Source organism: Andrena cerasifolii, chromosome 6, assembly GCF_050908995.1.
Source record: "Andrena cerasifolii isolate SP2316 chromosome 6, iyAndCera1_principal, whole genome shotgun sequence".
Classification (NCBI taxonomy): Eukaryota; Metazoa; Arthropoda; class Insecta; order Hymenoptera; family Andrenidae; genus Andrena; species Andrena cerasifolii.
Window position 1 is genome coordinate 9,189,965 of NC_135123.1, and position 21,155 is coordinate 9,211,119.

The window sequence follows — 21,155 nt, forward strand, 5'->3', positions numbered from 1 at the left end:
GTACGAGTGTCTTTTAGACTCGTAAGTAACTGGAACGAAAGATTTGGGTTCGAATGGGAGAAATTGATAAGTACGAATTTGGTCCCAAAGTTAACGGGTCTGGGTAATTTGCAAACACCGGGTCTATAATAGCTCTAGTTTATTATCGTATCGTACAAGATTGAATTTCAAGTGTTATATAATTAGTCGACGAAGAATCTTCTCTGTACATAGTAACAATGATTAGAACCAAGTTACGCGAATTCATTCGGCAAAGACTACAGTTTCCTGTGGCTCACTCTCTCAGCTGAAACGATCTCTTTTAATGATTCTATCATGATCCAATTAATCGCAAGATCTAAAAAGGTATATAAGCACTTACAATGTGTCACATATTTAATATTATATACATAGAACTGTACATTACACGATCGTTTCGTCAGTATCATTCTAAACAGCCAAGTGATGCTTAGTCTCTCCAGTGTTAGGATCTACTATGACTTTCTCCTTGCAAGGAGAAGAATTGCTAGTGGAGTTCGTGTCGCTAAACGGAAAGAACCTTCCGTCCGTGCATTCTTTAAACAGCAGCTCCGTAGGCTTCTGCTTCTCCTCCTTTCCGTTCGCGGCGATCTTCCTCATCGTCAATGTCAGGAGTTCTATGATGAGATAGGACTCCGGCTTGTAGAGTCTTGTGAAATGTAGTCTGATGTGATCTCCGATATTTTCGTCCTTCCTCGGTATGTAATCGCAATGGGGGCACGACGGGGTCATCCTCTCGATACCGTGCCGACGTTTGTGAGCGTCCATGGCATCCTTGTCGCAGGTTGAGAATGGGCAGCTCTGGCAGCGTAAGGTCTCTACCTCCTCGTTAGGAGCCAGCAGTATCCCCTTCTTTTGCAACAGCATCATAGATTGCTTGTCTTGATTCGAGGTCTGGGCTCCCCCGTAATTCAGCACCGACGATCCGTTTATAGCTGCAGCCGAGGCTGACGCACTCGACGATTTCAGCGTCTTTCCCGAACGAGACACCGACACCATGCCGTCGAACACCGTGTCGCTGTCGATGGTGATCGTGTCGTCCTCGAACTGCCTGCGCGACGCCTGTGCCTCGGCATTCGCCTGATGCTTCTTCAAGTGCTGGATGTAGTTGGCGTAGTACTTGACGGAATAGTCGCAAGTGTCGCAACGGTATCTCTGTTTCGCGCCGTGCAGAGTAAGATGGACCCTGTACTGCTCCCGCTTCTCGAACGCGGAGGGACATTTGTGGCACTTGTACCGTTTCTCCTTCAACCGTCCGTTCCTCAAGTAACCCGGGTAGACGAAGTTCGGATTGCCGCGCATGAAGATCCCGAACTGCGGATCCGGGGGTGGTGACAGACTCGCGGCCATCTCGGTCGCCTCGTTCTGTCGTCGATGGACCACCTGGTGCTTCACCAGATTCTGCGCGGTCTTGGAGGAGTAATCGCACTCCGTGCACTTAAATCTATTATTCGAGCCGTGCAGGGTCATGTGGTACTCCAGAGCGTCCAGCTTGAAGTAGCGGGCCGGGCATTTGGCGCAGGTGAACACCTGGTTCCCGGTCCGTTGATTCGGGTGGTTATCGAAGCTATTGCTCGAGGTCTCCGAGACCTCCACGACGATCCAGGCGACCGTGGTCGCCGAGTTCTCTGCGTCGTGGCTGCCTGCCTCGACGCAGGCCGTGGTAGGAGGCGGATACCTTTGCGAATAGCCGTACAGAGACAAAAGATACTTGGTGCGCTCTTGGTACTCAGTAGAGTGCGCCTTCTGATGAGCGAGGAGGTGAGCTGGTTGACGAGCGGCGTACGAACACCACTGGCAAGAGTAAGCCAGCTCCGTGGAATGGTAGCGCAAGTGGATCCTCAGCTCTTTCTCGCAGAGGAACCGCGCCGGGCATTTGCTGCAGCAGTGCACTAGTCTGGAGTCCCGTAAGTCAGGCTCCGAACCCAGCACGGGAGGATGGGTGAAGCCGAGGAACGTGGCTAGGTCGCTCAACTGCTGAGAGTCTGGCCTCCCGTCGTCCACCAAGCAGTGGACGGTGCCCAGGGACCCGGAATGCATGTCTGCGTGAGCGACCATCGCCTCCCGGCGCGTGCACGTGAAACTGCAATCCGTGCAAGCGATCACAGGCCCGTGGCTAGGGGCGTCGAGGTGCATGGTCTCGTGGTCGCGGACTTCGACGCGCCGCGAAGACACGAAGGGGCAGTGACGACACTTCAACATCTTCGCCAGGGTGCCATCTGGCCTGGACACCCAGACCAGCGGCGGCTCCGACAGTGCTCGGGTGTCCAGAAGCAACGGCGGTGGCGCGTTCGAGTTCTTCGAGGCGTTGGCGATGCAAGTGACGTTGTTCTGGGTGGTGATGTGGATCACCTGCTCCACAGGCTTCTCTTCCTTCATACGACTATTACCTGGCACGATGAAGAAGGCTTCAGTAAGCGGATCAGCTACATGCTTCGATTTAGAATCTTCTAGAAACTTACTGCCATCGCTGTTGGAAGCTTTACTTTTTGCGGGGGAGAAATTGTAGTCCATGTTCTGTTGGTGCACTACAGCCAGCTCCTCTCCGTGAAGCCTGACGTGCTCTAGAAGCTCTCTGAAACGATGTGGATAAATGAGCGTCTCTTGAAGAGATTGTGGAGCTAGTATCGGTAGTATAAATACGTACGCTTTTGTGCTAACGTAGTACGGACACAGATAGCATTTGAAAATCGCTTCCAAATTGGGGCGATGATGGACTCTGTGCATGGACAGAGTCGCCGCGTCGGGTGCGGAGAATGGACAGTCTCCACAGCCGAATGGGTTCTGTGGGCAAGCACGATTCAAATAAAAAGGAAGTAGATATGTTTACTGCGGGAGTAATGATCCAGTATATTGGTCCTTGCGTGGAACTTCTACAGAATTATGCGTATTTACACTATATGCAACTCGTATCTTTGGACCAAAATGCCAGATAGATTTACTCCCCGAAGCATGTCGTTCCTTTAAGAAATTGCGTACTTTTTCATCCACGTAGCGCTGTTCCGATTCATTATGAGACTTCACGTGCAACGATACGGTTTCCCTGTTGGAGTGTCTGAAGTTGCAACGCTTGCACTTCCACATAGTGCGCTTGGTCTCCTCTGTACTCGCGGCGCAAGCGGACCCAGCTGCCTCGCTCTGCCCGCTCGAGGAGATCAGATTGTTTTTCAGCAAGGACTGGCCTCGATTTCTAGCGGCAGCTTTGAGAGGAGGAGGCGGTCTCAGACCAATATTGATAGCATTAACGCCGTGGCTCCCATCGCCGGCGGACGTGATCGAAACAGGCGCAGCCGTGAGTTCCGGCGTCTGCAAATAGTCGTTGCTGTTCATTATTAGCAACTTAGTCGGCGGCTCGTCGGACGTGCTTTCCTCCACGCTATGCTCCTCCATGTTCTGATCGTCCCACGACTGTTGCTCGACCTAGAGGGAAACCAGAAACGGTCCGTTCAACGTTCAATTTGCCCTGCGCTGCACGTAAGCGTTACATTGCCGTTGCACAATGGAAAACAAACGTATTTCTTTTTCACTCTGCCTACGAAACGACTACTCGGCACACTGAGAGACTGTTTCCTCGCGCGGTGGAAAGAGAGAAGGAAGGAAATAAATTTTTTTTTGCAAAACAAAAGTCACCTTCGAGGTAGGGAAGATTCTTTCAGAAAGTTACCGTGCGTCGGTTGTGATTACTAAGAATATGCTTGTGATCGCAATATCAGACTGACATCATAACACCAATCAAGTGTCCAAGCGCTCTATCTAAAACTCTTCCATCATCAGCTTTAAAGATACATTTTACTCGTTATCCCGTGATCGATTCTATGGATCATCACTTGTGCTTGTCGCAGAGAGAGAGAGAGAGAGAGAGAGAGAGAGAGAGAGAGAGAGAGAGAGAGAGAGAGAGAGAGAGAAATGGAAAGAACTGCTTAAACGACCGACAACACAAAAAAAGGAAGCGATTAGCGTAAACAAAAATTGATCCGATTAAAAAAAAAATAAAGAGAAAGTTCAGTGCGCCTAGGAAGATCGACAAGCACCATGGCGCGTTTACGGCGGCTAACGGAAAGAAAACGGGAGGGATCTCGGCTTATTCTAAGGTGTGAAGTTTGTGCTTTCACCTGTGCAAGATACTTGTTATACTTGGAATAATTCCGTCGACCTGTCTCATCCGTCATAAGTACCCTGGCGGTCATATGAACTGGATCTTTAGCTGCTTTAAGTTTAATATGTTTTGTGATGTCCCATCGCCAGTTAGAGCGATACGCGCACAGGGAACACTCGAATGGCTTCCGATTTAAATGACCGACAATATGAACGTGAAAGCGACTTGCGGTGGACGCCCAAAATGGACAATGCGGGCATTTGAATACCCGTCGGCCGCTTGGATGCGTCGAGGCGCCTTCAACCTGACAAAAGATTTCAACCGGCTTTATCAAAGTTAAGCGTTAAAATACCCTCGAAAGCGCAAGGGGAGAACTACGATCTCGACTCTCAATAACATTTAAAGCACATTCTTAATAATAATAATAATAATAACAGTAATGATAATAAAAAAAAAGAGAAACAATATACATCGTCAGACATAAACAGCATAGTTGCATATCCGTAATGGAACAAATCCGGGTGGCTTCAAGCTGAACCAAGAACGTTCATTCTATGTGGGAATTCTAATGGCCGTACAACGTTGGCGGGGTGCTTTGCAATCAAATTGTTTGCGATCAGATCTGTCTGTTGACTCTCGTATTGCAATTAATTCGTATTCGTTCGTGTGCGTGTTCGGTACCACGGGTAATTACGTTTGCAATGTGCACGCGCCTCGAGTGAAAGAGTAGAATTAATTAATGTATTATTACTTCTGTAGAAGCATCATACCGATGATCCAGGGGAATTCAGTCCAGCGAGATTAACGTCCCAATCCGTTTGCGCTGGGAATGCGTATTCACCGCGATACGAGGTCACACGGAGCTCTGAACAACCCGTTAATTTTTCTAAGCTACTGTCTATGGACGTGTCGTTGCCCGTCGGGCGACAACACTGCACGTGCGCTTGCAGATCTGTGGAACTTTTGCAACGCCTCCTGCACGTCGGGCAACGCGTCGTGCCCACGGATACACTGAGAGCAGTGTGGTGCGTTCGCTTGTGACAAGCCAGCTCCTCCATGCTACTAGCTTTAAACGTACACCAGCATGTCAAATCGTTCGCGGTACTACTTACAGCCACCTCCGCACCTCCGTTATTAATCGTCGCCGACGTGGTAAGCTTTTCCTTCAGCTTATCAAAGAAGGACGCGTTTTTTTTTTCGAACAAATCTGCCGCGTTACTAGCATCCTTCTTTAAATTGCTGCCCTGCGGAACATTCAATGTGCATTCGTTAGACTGTTCTAGAAGCGACGAGACCTATTATGATTAAATAAGATAAAGGAAAGCGACTAACTTCTTTATTCCCGTACAACCTCGCTAGTTCCGTGTCTCTCGCGATTTGTGCTAGTTCCGGCCTTACCCTAACCCGCGGAACTTTTAGCAGCGTAGTGGAAAGCCCACTGGAGGTAGCGTTGTTCGATTTGGCAGGACTTAGAGGGATCAACATTGGCAGTGGTTTCCTGGATTTGTTCGGCGTAACCGGCGCATGGCACTCTGCTAGGTGGCGTTGCATTTCAGAGTCCCATGCGGTGATAAATTGGCAGCCTTTCTCTTCGCACTTCAATGCTATACACTCTGCGTTGGCTATTGCGCTCCTCTTGTCTTCTATGGAATTCATCGACTGATCGGAGAGGAACGAGTCTCCGGAGCTGAGGGACACCATCGTACTTCCAGATATGTGCAGCGCCTCTCTAAAGTCACTCGCACCTACCTGAGGTTAGGACAAACACAGGTGTTTAATACATCCTTAAAAGTAAAGCCATTCGTCGTATTACCTGATTGTAACGCTTAGGACTGTTTCGCGGTTTACGCTCAAAGGGTGTGCTAGATTTGCGGTTGGTGTGACCTACAGGAGGTTCGTGGTGATTGGTCTCGTGCACGGTCAAGCTCTGCCTAATGTCGGCTGTGAAATTGCAGGCCCTACACTGAAATGCTCCACCTCCCCCGTGATTCCGAGTGTGTCTGTCCAAATTCCACTGGAAAAGCATTATTCACCTTTGTTATTTCATTCCACGAAGAGCGCAGCTATCCGTGGAAGTTGTATTCACCTTGTACGGTGTACGAAAGTCGCAGGCATCGCACTTGATCATCGGCATAGAATGATACTTAACATGCTTCGTATAACGAGCACGCACGTGCGTTACGTAAGAGCATTTAGTGCAACGAAAGAACCTTCGTTTTAAATGGTGTACCCTTTGGTGAGTCTCAAGATCCCTCGAACTTAATGCGACATAAGAACACATTGAGCATCTGTTTCCAATATCGCGCACAAACTTTCCCTAAAAATCATTAGATGCTTTTTCGTTGGAAACCTTTTAAATGTAAGAACCTAATATAAGTAAAGGAAATATTTTTTTTTATGGTAAAAAGTAATTAATTTACTTGGACCACTTTAACGCTTTATTTCTATTCTCAAATTTGGCCACATATCCGAGGATTCAACGGCTTCTCCTTTGAAGGTCAAGCGGTTGAATCCACCATTTAATTAAAAAAAACCACCCGCCCTACTGTTTAACCACTATGTATATATCTAGTCCTTAGAAAAACTTCCCAAAACAACTGGTTCAAGAGTTGTCAAATCATGAATTATAATTCTTGAATCTTGCCCATCCAACAACTGAATGGAGACACCCACATATAAAATAAACACCCTGTATACAACATTATATTCCTCTCACAGCACAATATTAATTCCAATCCTTAAAAGACGGACTAAAAAAAGAGAGCAGATATCCTTAAAGAACCATAGTTACCACGAAAATTACTATGGTGCTTTTACCAAGAGCAAAAAAAAAGTGAAGACCAATGTCTGCCACAAGCCAATATCCGTTCGTTTATCTCGCTAATGTATACCTTTTGTTTGTGCTCCTTTTTCAGATGGTCGAGGTACGCCTTGAGGCTCGCCATCGGCTTGGACGGTTTGCACGTTTTGCACTCGTATCCCTGCGAGGTGCCCGAGCAGTCGAGGAGGTCGTCCGCCTCGTACTTGGGCTCGTCCCTCGCCAAGCCATCGTCGGCACTGTCCGTCACCTCCTCGGTGTCGTCCCGTGGCGAATGCCCCTTCATCACGGCTTCCCCGCGATCCTCTTTAAGGTTACCTTCTCTCCTCGGCTCCGTCTTAGTCTGAGGGGGTCGTGGGCGAAGCGCCCGCAGACGGGGCAGCCGTCCTGACATCTTGGAGGCTCGAGGCTGGTTCTGTCCCGCGTACGTTCCGCCGTGTCCCTGTCGCGCATCGAGATACACCCGTTTTAATTCCCCTCGACCTTCCCGAGCCCGTATCTCTCGGGGTGAAGGAAAGAAGAAAGAAAAGAACGGAAGAGGAGGAGAACGACCATTCACTTCTCCATCGGTCCGCGCCGTTCTCTCCGTCCCGATGACATTAAGGAACGTCTCCGCGACCACCTCGCTCTTCGCGATCACGGTTTACGCGTATCTCACGGGCGTCGCTCCAAAACGAAACAACGATCGTGGAAAGAGGCAGTCTCACGGCTTCGTTTCGAGCATAATGATCGCGAGGATGGTCCTCCCGTCGCCGCCGCGGCCTTTATCGAACCGCGACAGGAGAGCCTGGTGCACGCTACGGAAGTACGGAGCACAGTAGCGTACTCGGTGGTCGCGCGATCTAGAGGCTACGGGGCCGCCATCTTTTTTTTTTCGACTCTCTTCCGCCAGCGAAACTGCTGACGAGGAAGTCGTCCCGGCCGTTCCCCCGGAGGAATCTTATTTCCACGAGGATGCTATCCGAGATAAATACCGAGTGGCGGCCGATTGCGACACGATCCGCTGTTTCTCCGCGGCTCCGCTCAATGCCAATGGGATAACGATAAGAGAAACCTACTGGGGTCGTTAGTGCCTTATCCGCGCCACGTCGATTCACACGCGACCGTTTCATTTCTACGTTCGCAGGATCCTTACGATGCCTGCTGGAAATTTTATATTCTCAGTCAGAGCTCCTATTCCCGCCTACGCAAATAATTTCCCCTCTAACGTACGTGAAAAATGGTCAAGAAGATTTGAGAAATGCTCTGGTACGTTTCGTGTAACGTCCACTTGAGCGTGCTATTACACTTTACTGTACCTTCGCGGTTATCGACATTCGAAAAATAACTGGCACGCGACATTTACGCTCATAATTCGTTACGTCGCGCAGTAATTGCGCGCTGCGAGCAACAGCTTCATAGCCACGAGCATTCCGATGGAAAACAGCTCGGTTCGAGCGGCGGCAACTGATAGCTTCGGGCCTCGAGTATAATTATTCCCAATGGCTCGTCTTTCCTACTCCCCGACATCCGGTTTGCACTATACGACGCTCGATCACGGCGGGTCAACGTCAACGTTTACTAATCGCTCCTCGATAATGCATCTATATATCTACTTCTCCTTCATGCTTATCGCGGCGATCGTTCGGTCGTTCCTTTAAACATAAATGAAGGCCATATTGTACAATAATTTCCCTCCAATCTCAATGAGTAGGCCGACGAGAAAAGAAAGAAGTAGGTATAAACCGCGAGCGGTGCAGCAGAACGATAACACGAGAGGGACAGAGAAGGAGGAGCCGAGTTTACGGATTTCCGTTTTCCCCGAACGATTTCCGGTTTGCCAGCAGACGGCGGATAAATCATGCGTCCCGTCGCGTCGCGTCGGTCGAAGAACAAACCTCGAGCAGTAGGTTATCTTCCGATCGAGCGACCGTGGATATCGAGGCCGTTAAATAATCCACGGAGCCATACAGCCAACCAGAAGGAGGTGCACCGGATTTATCATCGCGCGACGCCTCACGATTCCCGACGCCCGTGAAAATCGGATACGCGCGTTTGTACCCTAGCCTCCCTCCCTCTCCGACCCCTCTCCGTCTCTCTCTCTCTCTCTCTCTCTCTCTGTCTATATCCCTGGCTTTATACCACAGGGCTGGCCTCCGTCCCTTGCGAGTTGCGTTACTCCCGACGCACCCGGTGATTCAGAAGCCCACGGACGTTTTAAAGGCAGGCGGCGGCCCAGCGAGCGGACCCGGAGGATGGATGGTAGAAAGACGACGAAAGACAGAGCGAGCCAGGCCTCTCCCTCCTCTTTCCACCGACTCGGACAGGAACGGTGGCGATGCCGAAGTAGCGCAGGTCGGGCGCCATCTGCAATTCCAATTCTGATTCTGATTTTCTCTGGTATCCACGCACGGTCCTCGCACGCCCCCACCTACGCTGGCCTTTCCTGCAGCCCCTGGCCAGGGAACAGGAGGTGAAAGCGGGGAATGGTGTTTCTTTTCCATTTTAAATTGGGCCGAGGAACCGCGAGGGTTTTGCGAGGGAGGAGGGAAGGGATTGGGTACGATTGAATTACTCCGCGAAATAGTACTCGATACTCTTTATGTCCGTTGGCTTTTATTCGCAGTCGCTGCGTGGAATCGAGGGACACATCGTTGGGCGCGTGGAGCGCGAGCCCCGCCGAGGAGTATTGCAAAAGGGCTCACGGCTTCGATGAGTGCTCTAAGTACTCGCGTCTATAGTTATATCGTTACGAGACTTTGTAGAAGATTGTTGAATTTTGTTGACCGCGTTTGTCCATCAATCGTTTTAGTTCCCCGTTGCAGGGAGAGCGTTCTTAACCAATTAGACGGTTAACAGGTTAAGAGATGGCTGCTCAGAGTGCCCGTACTGTACTCTTCGTATCTTGGACATGTCTCAAGTTCGTTGCTGTGTGTACAGTTAGGTAGTATCGTTCGAGATATGCAGCGCAACCTCGATGAACACTGTGCCTCTACGATCACGTTGCTTTTTAGAGGAGAAGGAACCGCTAAGAGCATTTAGGTTTCTAATCGCATTGGCGTAGGCCTAGTCGCGCGAGCATAAAGCAGCGGCACGTGCTCGCCGTGCGCGGTACTCTGTAGTACTTTGCACCGCAGTGCAGATGTTACCGTCGTTTCGCAATCTCCATTGCTGGAGGGATCGATCCAAGATCAGGCAGAAAAACACACCGCGTGGAATGTTTACGTTACGGCAGCAAGCTTGGGCGATGGCGACACTTTAAGCGGCCGAGCGTGAAAAAAGAGTAAATACGTTGAGTCACGTTAGCTTTTTACCTGAACGGTAAATAGCAACGCGGGTTTTTGTCAAATTCCTCCATCAGTTCTCCGCCATTGGCGTGTTACTACGCCGATGGTCAAGAATTGACCCATCCGTTTGATCTAGGGATATTTCACACCACTGCTCGCTGCAATGTAGCCTTCAACAGGTTTGCTGTTTAACGGTATACACGAGAGAAAGATACCTTTATTTAACGAACCACAGGCACTTCCCAAGCTGTAATGAAACGAGTAAAGGAAACGAAGACTGTTAACCCAACCACTGCGTTGATCAGCTTACACCCGGGCTCGGAAACACTTCTGATAATCTTTGTAACGCATAAACGTAATAAAATAATCAATAATAGAACTGCACCGTTGCTTGGCATCGTTATACGAATTACAAAACCTCTGCCCAAGGCCCGGAGACAGGAAGAATGCAAGTGTCACAAATAAAAAAAGATATCTCAACGTTCTACATTACCAACGGCCGCTGCGTAAGCGTGGAACTCCACTAGGTGGATATGTTGTTTTTTATCCGTGATATAAATATAAACTGTTCACAGCCTTATTTATGCAGAACATTATTATGCCGATCAGTACGATTGCATAATGAATTGCGATGAATGTGTAAGAACACTGGGAACTTACGATGCAATGGAATGAATAATGAATTATTTAAATTCGTTTATGCAGTGATCTACTGTACCGACCGCGTCGATAGCACGTGGCATAGGCCGGTTTGGATCCGGAAATTCGTTCGAGTTAACAGGAAAGTAGGGTGACGTAGGAGCTTAGCGATGGGTGGAGTACGCGCTTGCGAGAGAGAGAGGGAGTGTGTGCGACGAGGATAGCGATAGGTGGCGTATCACTGACTTTGGTTATGTAAGCCTGATACTTTTTAGCTCCTGGTAGCAAGAGTGCGTGATGCGAGGAGGTGGAGATTAAATTGAGAGGGCATGCTATTTAAAAAAACATAGATACTTAAAACGCGCGATTTCTTTGATTCATAAATGTCGCAGATAGAATGGACTTTGTTATTAGTCGATAGTAGGCAAAAGTGTAGAAATTGTCTGTAGGAAATGCGTAATTCATATAATATGATGAGAATTCGCTAAGATGGCTTTATGTTCATTGTACCTGGGGAAAAAGTGTTACTAAGTAATTAATTATAGTGGGAATCGTGAGAAATGTAGCATAAGAAACTAGTCAGGGGTTTGCATTGTAATATAGAGCAGCAAAAGTGCATGAATTAGTTTTTAGAACATGCATAGTTAATGAAAAAACATGGGCGATTAGTCAGCACGGCTTTGCATTTCTCCTGAGTTAATAATTAATTAATTGCAAACAAGATGGTAACAAATATCATATGGGAAAATAGTTAAGGGTCTATATTTTAAAATGGAACTCTAAAAGTACATAAATTATTCCTGCAAACAGATAATTTAATCATTTTCCGTGGTCGATGAATGCAAGAGACAAAGAGGTTATGTGCACAAACATACAACTTTCTTATTTAATTGTTTACATGCAAACTGAGGGTAGAAAGATCTAGAAGAGGCTCTGGAGATCATAATGCAACCATTTTTAATTACAAAATTGACCAGTTATTGCCTCGAAAAGCGTTTTGAAAATTTTGTTCGAATCGTAGACACGCAAATTCTAGCGGCGAAAGGGGTGAATTAAAACGGGCGTTTAAACACGTCCACTGCCAGTCTGAAGGAAGGAAATAATTTTATTAAGCCTGGCGTCGGCGTGTTTTAACGCTCGTTTTAGTTCACCTTGTCGCAACCATTTACGTCTCCATGATTCGATAAATTTTCAAAACGCTATTTCAAGCAATACATAAACAATCTTGTAACTAAAAATACTTAGGTAATTATCTCCGCAGCCTCTACTTCACCTCTATAACTTCAGTTTGTATATAAACAAACAAATAACAAAAATCCATGTTCGTGCACATAACCTCTTTGCTCCTTACATTCATCGACCACGGAAAATGATTAAATTATCTGTTTTGCAGGAATAACTTTTATACTTGTAGGCTTCCATCTCAAAGTACAAACCTTTGACTACTATCGCATATAATCTTTACGTTTCTCTCATAATAAATTATTTATCAAGAATTCTCGGGTAGGGTTACAATAAACAATACTTTTTTTATTCAACGAATTACGAATTTTATACAATCTTTAAACATGCATTCGAAAATACAAGTCTCCAACAATTTGCGATAACCTTTATCTCTCTACTTTATGCAAAGTTGAATAATTATCATATTTTTACACGAAAGTCATCATCTCCATCTCGATCTTACTTTGAATTTGCCACACAATGCCGGCTATTCTTCCAAGTGGCTAAAAGTCACGAGTAACAGAAGCGCAGGATGGCGGAGGTGGCAAGTAGGGGGTGGGGGTCAGCAAGCGAGGCATTCGGTTCAAGGAAGTTCAAAGCTGTCGACTCTAGATCATCGTGTTCCGTGCTCTCCTTGCCGCCAAACTTTCTTACCCTCAATGCCACATTAACAATTAAACTTTTCTTTACCATATATCATCCCCATTCAAAGCAACATTTCTCCATCCCACAAATCTCAATTAACGTGACCGATAATAAAGATTCGAAGCCAGAGTCGGTAGAAAGTGGCGACGTTCACGCCGATTGGTCGGCGCGCGACGCGCTCCGCACGCCCGACGCGAAAACCTGCGAGTCTACAGTTACATAACCTATGACTTACTAATAGTGGCGATGGCGTTTTATGGTCTGTGTTCCTTTGTGAATAAAAAGTGTCGTTTTCGTGGTATTTTCTATGGGAGGCCGGTTTATTGATGCGACTTTCGTGATCGATAATAAGAAAGCGCGCGGACGAGAAGCAAACAGGAGAGACGAAGCTTGGAGGGAAGATCGTGGACCACGGCGTGCACGAGAAATACATGAGCTCCCGCTTCCGAGGGCCGGCGAACATATTTGCCTCCGGCGGCAAATGTAATATTTCGGCGAAGCGGTGGGAATAATTCCGTTGGAAAGAGTCGCCTCGCTGTATGTGATCCACTGTGGTATGTTTTATACTTCGTAGCGCCAGATCCTCGATAAATTATCGCGATCACATGACGTTCCCGCCGTAACCTTCCATGCTTGTTGTAAACACCGTGCCGTTATATAGGGTGCCCTTGAATTTCGGTTCGAACGTTTCCTCCACCTTAGTATGAGGTGTAATATTTTTTGAAACTGCGTTTGACCCGAGATTCAACCGGGAGAGAAGGCAGCAGGATTTCTCTCTGAATATTTCTACTAACGCATTTTCATTTTCAGCATATTGTGAGTACTAGCTTGGTAACGATGTCTGAAACTGGAATGAAAGGAAGCAGTGAGATGGAAAGCCAGGATACGTGCTCCGAGAGCTTGGAGCAATGTAAAAGCTTGAATAATACGGTGGGTAGTAGTACGAACGAGAGTCAGGATTTCCATCTCGTGGATCTTGACGAGGAAGGGTTTTCGGATAAATCAGTGGAGGTACCTAAAGAAACGCAAGCCGAAGATGTATCATCTTCATGCTTGTCGGATAAAACGGAGGCAATCAAGGGCGGGATAGAGGGGACGGTAGAGGTTGATAAGGGAACCGAGGCTGATGTAGGGAAAAAGAAGTTTTTGGGTGAAGAAGACGCACAAAAAGTAGAATCGTCCGCAGTAACAGAGAACGAAAGTGGAGCTGGCGATGCTGGCAATTCAGAAAATAAGAGCAAGCATTCGGACGAGGAGGAGGAAATAGTACAGTGCACACCACCGGAAGTATATTCGCCATCTAAAAAGCAGGCTCCTAGTACCCCTGCGACGTCACTGCTGAAACGTAAAGCAGGATCATTCGACGAGCCACCGACAAAGATTTTAAGAACTTTGTCTAGGGAGGATGCATCTGAGAAGAGAGAGCTTGAAGAAGAAGAGAGTTCTCACTCCTTCAAGTCTGAGGATTCGCATCAGGAGTTCCCTAAAAATTGTTCTGACAAAAGCATCATAATAGCAGAAACTCAGGACGCAGCGGAAGATGAGGATGTAGAAGCCACGCTAGAAAAGCATTCAAAGGACGAGGAGGAGATCAAGGATGGGAAGGTTTCTGAGTCGCAAATTAAAGATTATGAGATGGATAAGAATGAGAATTTTAATGATGCATCGAAAATGAATGATGCTATAACAAACAAAGAATCTAAAGAGAAGACTTGTGACATGAAAAATGTTCCACCTTCTAACGACAGCAGTTCTTCGCCAGTACAAACAGCGGAGAAGGACAGTACAGCTGCGTCTAAAGCAGTAACAGTCGAAGCAGCAAAGTCAGACATAAATAATAAGAATTCAGACAGCTTAAAGCCAGCTGGGGATAAAGACACCAAAGTAGCGCACAGTGAGAAGACAGAAGATAAAGAAAATGGTATTGAATCTGCAAGACATACTGGTTCGGAGCAAAAAGGTACCGAAGCTCAAGAGACATCAATGCCTAAGAAGACGGCAAACGAGTCTCATTGTACTATGAACTCTACAAATACTTGTAAGTCGAGGAATAGCATAGAAGTTATATACGACCGGACAACAGTTCAGGAAGTTAAGTCTAAATGCAAAGAAATAGTCGAAATTGACGAGGACGGGGAGAAGATCGTACTAGATTCCTCTCAAGAAGACTCCGATTCGAAACCTGAGAATAAAAATGTTCTAGACAATACAAAGGCTGAAACCATATACAAAAGCTGCTACGATAGTAAAAGCAGCAGTGACTTTAGTTATAAATCACTAGAGCACACCAAAGAATCGTCCATTGACTCCATGAGATCCAGTAGCAAACTCGTGAATGGGAGTACCGAGTCGAAAAGATGCGACACTGATAGTACAGCTAGTTTGCAGTCCGACACATTTAGCGATATACCAGCTGTGCTCGAAAAAGCGGATAGCAATATTGCTACATTTGTACATAATGTAAACAAGCAACACAAACCAGTCGCCTCTGTGTCTAAGGATAATGATCATGCTGATTTGTTAAGCGTAAGCGACCAGGAGCCCGATGTTTATATAGTGGATGATAAGAATAAATCAAATCTGAATCACAGTAATTCTTTGGCGAAAGCTTTGCAAGTGGAGAAGGAAATTGGTATATATGTTAGAATGAAGTGCTTACTGCACGTCGACGAAGGTACAAAAGAATTCCTCGGTAAAGAAATCACTGGTGTACAGTGCGAGCCTATCACAGAACCCACTTTAATACGGCAGAAGAATAACGACACTTCTACTTCGTTGGCAGACATATCCGGGAACGATAATAAAGATGCGTCCCCTGGATCGGTAAACAGCAATCCACAATTGTACCCGTTGAATCCTTCCTCTAGGCTCTCGTTCGCGTCAACGATCAGTTCTTTGAGTTCTGGATCCAGTGCGGCATCACTGGCAGCGAAGCTTGCAATGAGGGATAGTACGCATTTCTCATTGCCACGAGCACCTGCGAAGCATGCAAAGAAGCATGCTCAAGACTTGCAGTCATTTAATGATAAACAAGCAATGGACGAGGCATACGAACGTCTCACTAAAGAATGGCAGAATAGCCACCTTCTTACGACAACTATTCTGAACTTCGCGAACACAGAGCTTAGCGGAATCGATACACACAATATTAGCAATGAAAGGATAGACGACCAGCTACAGAAGATTCGCTCCTCTACGCCAGAGGTCCCGCAGGAAGTTCAGGCACAGACTCCTAAAAGTAGCAAAAAGAGTAAAGCAGTCAAGAGGCCGCGCAGCAAAAGCACTAAGCTGGATAATCAGGCTAATGGATTAAACAAGGATTCTGTGAAAATAATGAATCCTACGGAAAGCAGTAATACACCAAATAGGAAGAAAAATAAAATAGAACATTCAGACAGTACCCCTGTCATTGTAGAACTTCCAAAGAAATCATTATCGCAAGCAGAGGATGACTTAATTGGGAACACTGTTTTCGCCAAATGGTCTGACAATAATTATTACCCTGGTACAGTTATTGATAAAGTAAAGGCGAAGTATAAAGTAAACTTCTACGATGGGAAAAGTAAAGTACTTATAGAAGACTTTGTTATAACAATACCACAAGTTTTAAAAGAAGGTCTGTCCGTGTATGCCACCACTAAATCCGATGACTATGGGTCATGTGGTATAATCACCAATGTCCAAACTGTAAATAACGAAGTGTATTATACAGTAGAAACAGACGAGGGGGAGAAATTGCAGGTTCAAGTGAAAGACATCTTTCTGTCTTCCGATCAGGCTCAGGTACTGAAAGAGGAGATCGGTTCGGAAACCAAAAGCGTCCCATCTACGCCGAAACATTTATCCCAAATCACCTTAGACAATATGGTGGATGGTAAGAGGCGTTCTAAACGAATCAGCACCCCTGTCTTCTCAACTCCCAAGAGCAAATTAATGCATACTCCGAGTAGAAGTGCAGCGGAGCCATCTGTTTCTGGTATCGCTTCTACGGCTAAGAACGAGAAGCAGGAACTTTCAGAAAGCGAAGGCACTTCGAGCGATTCAAATGCCTCTGTAAGAGAGGAAACATCGCTTGGTGTGCAACCGGAGATAATTGGTACTCCGTACGAGCAGATCGTGAAAGGGCCACAAAATCGAATTAAAAGTAAGTCTAGAAGCAAGAAGAAGACAGAGGACGAAGAGACCATTGCAACTTATGGCCCAATACCACGCGGAGATTCCAATCTGTTCAAGGGCATGTCCTTCATTCTCACTTGTGCACCGTTAGAAACTATTGATCGATACCAAGTCGACAACAAGGATTATAGTTCAGATACGGGAACGGAGAACGAAGAGGACTGGGTAAAGAAGGCTTTCATAAGAGACAGATTGACTAAACAGATAGAAGCTGGTGGTGGTAAAGTTTATACAGACTTCAATGAGATACCGCAAGGAGAGTACAAAAGTACGAAATTGATAACAAATGTGCCAAATACAACTGCGAAGACTCTGTTATGCCTCTCAGTGGGCATACCTGTGTACAATCACAATTGGATTATAAGGTGTTGTCAGGAGGTATGTATTGCAGCTGAGCATAATTATTCTTTTATGTTGTATGTATGTATAAAAAAATGTTTCTAATTTCCCCAGGGAAAAATCGTGAATCCGGCTGAGGATGAATTACCCACAGGATGGAGTTTGGACAAACAATCATACGTCGAGATGTTCCGAAGATCCAGCAACAAGCCATTGACCCAAGTTGTCGTAATAATTCCAGTTGTAGAGTCCGAGAGACAGTTCATCTCATTTTGGCGTCAAATATGCGAAAATATAGGTGCTGTGGTTTTACTACCCGACAAGCCAGGTACGGAGACTTCTGGAGAAAGGCTTTTGTTTAAGAAAATTAGAGATTCGTGCTACATAACTGTATTAACTTTCAGATCCGATGGAAGGGTTCGATGATGGAACAGTAGTTCTTACGAACAGATCCTGCCCATCCTGGGCCGTAGAAAGAGCCACCGAGCTACAGATTCCATTGCTCTCCACAACATGGGTGGTTCAGTGTTTGATAGAAGGCAAAGTATGTCCATACAATTCACAAATACGTTATAAATATAATTATATACAGAATTAGATACATTGAAACATCGAGAAACTACATGCGTAAGGTTTAACGCAGGTGAGATGTCCTGCCCTTATAGATTGTGAAGTTTTTAGTTATACCTTATTAATCTGGACAGATTTGGTAAGGTGGAATATCATTTGTTTAAACAGTTATCGATTACAAAGTACTAGGTACTTTAGAATATTGCTTTCGTAATCACCGACAGTTCTGAGCGTCCGCTCGTTGCCAATGTCCCGCTGGAAAACTAAGTTGTAACAGTAAGGCTGGTTTGATTTCGACAAAAAACGTAAGCGTAAAGTTGAGCGAAAAATATCGAAACATATTTTATATAGGAGCATTGTGTAATTGAATAGATATCTGTGTACAGGTTTCACTTTCTTGCGACTACTCGTGCAAAACCTGAATATGCTTATCACGGTACGATAATTGCTTATCATAAAGTCGTAGCGTTAGAATTTTGTAAGATTTTGTATAAATCAAATTCTAAACCAGGAATCACTTTTATAAAGGACGAATTGTAATTTTACGCAATTATAAATATATCATTGCTTACTCTATTCATATTACTATAGATAAGTTTAGTGCGAACCAAATAGCAACGTACAGCATTGTCAAGTTATTTTTATTAATCTTCTTTTCTTTTTCTTTCTCCGAGAAGCTTAAAGATTAGCAGGTACGATTAGGAATCCAATAGTAATTCATATTTACACGAACGATGTAAATAACTCAGTCCATTGTCTCTTTTCGCATTGGCATGTTCATGATAATCAAACGATGCATTTAGTTACATAAGGAAGATTACATCTTAGGGGCAAATTTTCCAGAGAATTGTCAAGCTTAATGTTACGCGAATAATCATTGTCTGTTTCTAAAAGGAAACGTTTATGTGGAAGACACTCGTGCTCTCGTAATAATATCGGGAACAGGCAGTTGCTGTAAGGAATGTTTCGAATTTGGACGAGACTTACGGCTTTGGATTGAAAGTTTTGCCTAAGATTCCTTAATCGAATCCATTAGGATTGTCTCGATCGGGCGCGCATAGAGGATACTGAACAAACTTGTAATTGTATATCAAAGCTAATAATGGATGGTATATCCTGTAAATATTTTTTTACGTGAAATTGTAGTAACAGGTCATAAAATCTATTTACATTACATTTCTATGTACTGGATATATATCCCCATTTGATGAGAATTTATATCTTTCATTACTTATACATAGCGGGTATATGTTCAGTAAAGAAGGGAAAAGAACGGAATATCAAACGAGTTGCCTATAAATACTTCAAACTAAGATAACGCTAATGACTTTTTAATTGAGAGAGATACGCCGCGGGGTGTACCTTGATGATCGTTTTCGACAGTTTCCGTGATTAACTTACAGAATGATTTTCTGTTCAACCAAATGTCGATGGAACGACAGAAATGTATATGGCAAGTGCACATGTGCGAATGTGTGTATATAGGTGAATATATATATGCGTATACTACAAATTTTATTATGTAAGATGTAGCTATTATGTAAAATGTTTTTGGGGACAAAATACAGTGACATATTTTGGCAAAAGTTTCTTCTTTGTCGTTACGAAGCTGGTAGCGTACAAGGATCTGCATTAGCATTCAAAATAATGTACAGCATTCTTTGAGTGTATGTACAAACGATTTAATAAAATAATATATATACTTTTCTTTATTTTAAGGATTGTACCAGTCGAGAAACAGTAGAGAGAACGACATAACCAGCAGAAAGAAAAGTGTCCACACTCTCAGTCCCGCTTTCCGTTGAATGGCTTGCCTAATTTGTTCATTGGCATCTTTCACGTTTTCCGTCGACCCAACAACTGTCGTCATCAAACGATCTAGATCTTTGTCCTGGTCTAAGACCTTTTCTGTTAATATTTCTTGAAGTTCAGCTATGTGCACCACCTTGCTTTCGATCTGCTTCACCTCCTCTACGATCGTGTTCAGCTCGTTGTACAACTGTTCGTTCTCTGCTTGGAACAGCTGAATGTCTTCGGGCGACATTTCCTCTTCGTACATCAACGTATTAACATCTCCATTTATCTCCTGTATCTTCATTGGACTAGAATCATTGGAAGTGGACTTATTCTCTTTGTCTTCCGCTTTCTCGCCAGCATTCAAGTTAGATTTCTTAATCTCATCTTTCAACCGTCTAGCAGGCTTAGATTCTAACTCCAACTTGGCAATCTTTCTAATCTCCATTGCCCTCTTCACGCGCATTGCCTTCTGTTCGGAATAAATCTTGCATACGTTCTTCAGATAATCCTCAATTAAAAGCAACATAATTTCCCTGTGCTCTAGATTCTGCGGAGAGACTTTAGAATCTGCTATCTCTCTACGTAACTCTTTGATCAGCTGAGAACAGGTGCTCATTATTTTCTGTGCCCCGACATCTATTTCGTCTCTATCGGCGTCCCTCATGCTCGGCACATTGGGCAAATAGTTTGAGAAGTTTAGGTACGCCTTGCGGTTCTCTAATAGGAATTCACGCAGCTTTGAAATCTGCGCGACTACGCCTCGAGCTTTTATGGAGAATGGACTTTTGTTCCTTGACTTCTTTACATTCTGCGTAGGGCTCGCAAGTCCGAGATCCTTGATACGAAGACTTATCGTCTTCACGCTGGCTTTAAATAGCAGAGTGACGTCCATTGTCGATTCTTGTCCGAATTAACTTCTCTGTATAGCAATCGGCATACTAGCGGAGTCTTAAAGCTTCTTATTGGTAATGCAGCCAGTTGCGAGCGTCTCAAACGAAATGGTAAAATGCAACATGGAATGGACGTATAAAAAATATGTTTCCTCTAACAGAAATTATCAATGGTGTTTTATAATGTCAGTCGTGTTGTATTATGATGCATCCCAGCGTGTATTTAACCTGAAAATACACTGCTTAGAAATATACCATCAAAGTTTCACCGTTTTAAGAGTCGAATGGAGTGAAATAAGAATCCTACCATTGTTAGAACAAGAAATTAAAACAGACATATGTATAACGTCACAACAGATTTTTCTGTGCGATTCATCTGTTACAACTTGTGCGACGGGTTAACTCCCACAGTGGTAATGTTATAACGAAACGAACTAAATGTGCTGCGTCACTTTCAGAATAACGATTAATATTATACATAAAAGTAATTTCTTATGTGGAATATAATCGTCGATTTGCATCTATAAATGGTCCTCTGCCATTTCTCCGCGGTCCTCGATACTTCACGTGTGACGGAATATGCGCAAATTGATGATAAACGCAGGACGGATAAACTGCAAGGAGTTACATTTTTTAAACATGAAATATGCAGAGGATGACATATTCAAAATCAAATA

General features: G+C 44.9%; 3 protein-coding genes across 11 annotated transcripts; 1 reads left to right on the forward strand and 2 right to left on the reverse strand.

The window, feature by feature from the left end:
• Window positions 1-122: 122 nt before the first annotated feature.
• On the reverse strand, window positions 123-9,202 carry LOC143370521 (uncharacterized). Of its 8 annotated transcripts, XM_076815758.1 has the most exons (12): window positions 9,054-9,167; window positions 8,231-8,566; window positions 7,006-7,374; window positions 6,201-6,431; window positions 5,928-6,128; window positions 5,447-5,863; window positions 4,885-5,358; window positions 4,131-4,418; window positions 2,998-3,438; window positions 2,666-2,802; window positions 2,481-2,593; window positions 123-2,408 (listed from the first exon to the last, which is right to left on the reverse strand). In XM_076815758.1, exons 2-12 carry the CDS (start codon window positions 8,246-8,248, stop codon window positions 430-432), a joined length of 4,668 nt encoding a protein of 1,555 aa, XP_076671873.1. In that variant the 5' UTR covers window positions 8,249-8,566; window positions 9,054-9,167; the 3' UTR covers window positions 123-429. The 8 variants fall into 8 exon arrangements, with proteins under 8 accessions (XP_076671873.1, XP_076671875.1, XP_076671872.1 ...); XM_076815760.1 differs by lacking the exon at window positions 8,231-8,566 and having other exon boundaries at window positions 9,054-9,202; XM_076815757.1 differs by lacking the exons at window positions 8,231-8,566; window positions 9,054-9,167 and adding an exon at window positions 7,991-8,220.
• A 3,458-nt stretch (window positions 9,203-12,660) lies between these two features.
• On the forward strand, window positions 12,661-18,054 carry LOC143370228 (uncharacterized). The gene is made up of 4 exons (XM_076815042.1): window positions 12,661-13,260; window positions 13,517-17,260; window positions 17,336-17,549; window positions 17,626-18,054. Exons 2-4 carry the CDS (start codon window positions 13,544-13,546, stop codon window positions 17,817-17,819), a joined length of 4,125 nt encoding a protein of 1,374 aa, XP_076671157.1. The 5' UTR covers window positions 12,661-13,260; window positions 13,517-13,543; the 3' UTR covers window positions 17,820-18,054.
• Window positions 18,055-19,472: 1,418 nt separating this feature from the next.
• Syx18 (syntaxin 18) lies at window positions 19,473-21,155 on the reverse strand. 2 transcript variants are annotated; one of them, XM_076815044.1, is made up of 2 exons: window positions 20,815-21,155; window positions 19,473-20,706 (listed from the first exon to the last, which is right to left on the reverse strand). In XM_076815044.1, exon 2 carries the CDS (start codon window positions 20,478-20,480, stop codon window positions 19,506-19,508), a length of 975 nt encoding a protein of 324 aa, XP_076671159.1. In that variant the 5' UTR covers window positions 20,481-20,706; window positions 20,815-21,155; the 3' UTR covers window positions 19,473-19,505. The 2 variants fall into 2 exon arrangements, with proteins under 2 accessions (XP_076671159.1, XP_076671158.1); XM_076815043.1 differs by having other exon boundaries at window positions 20,786-21,155.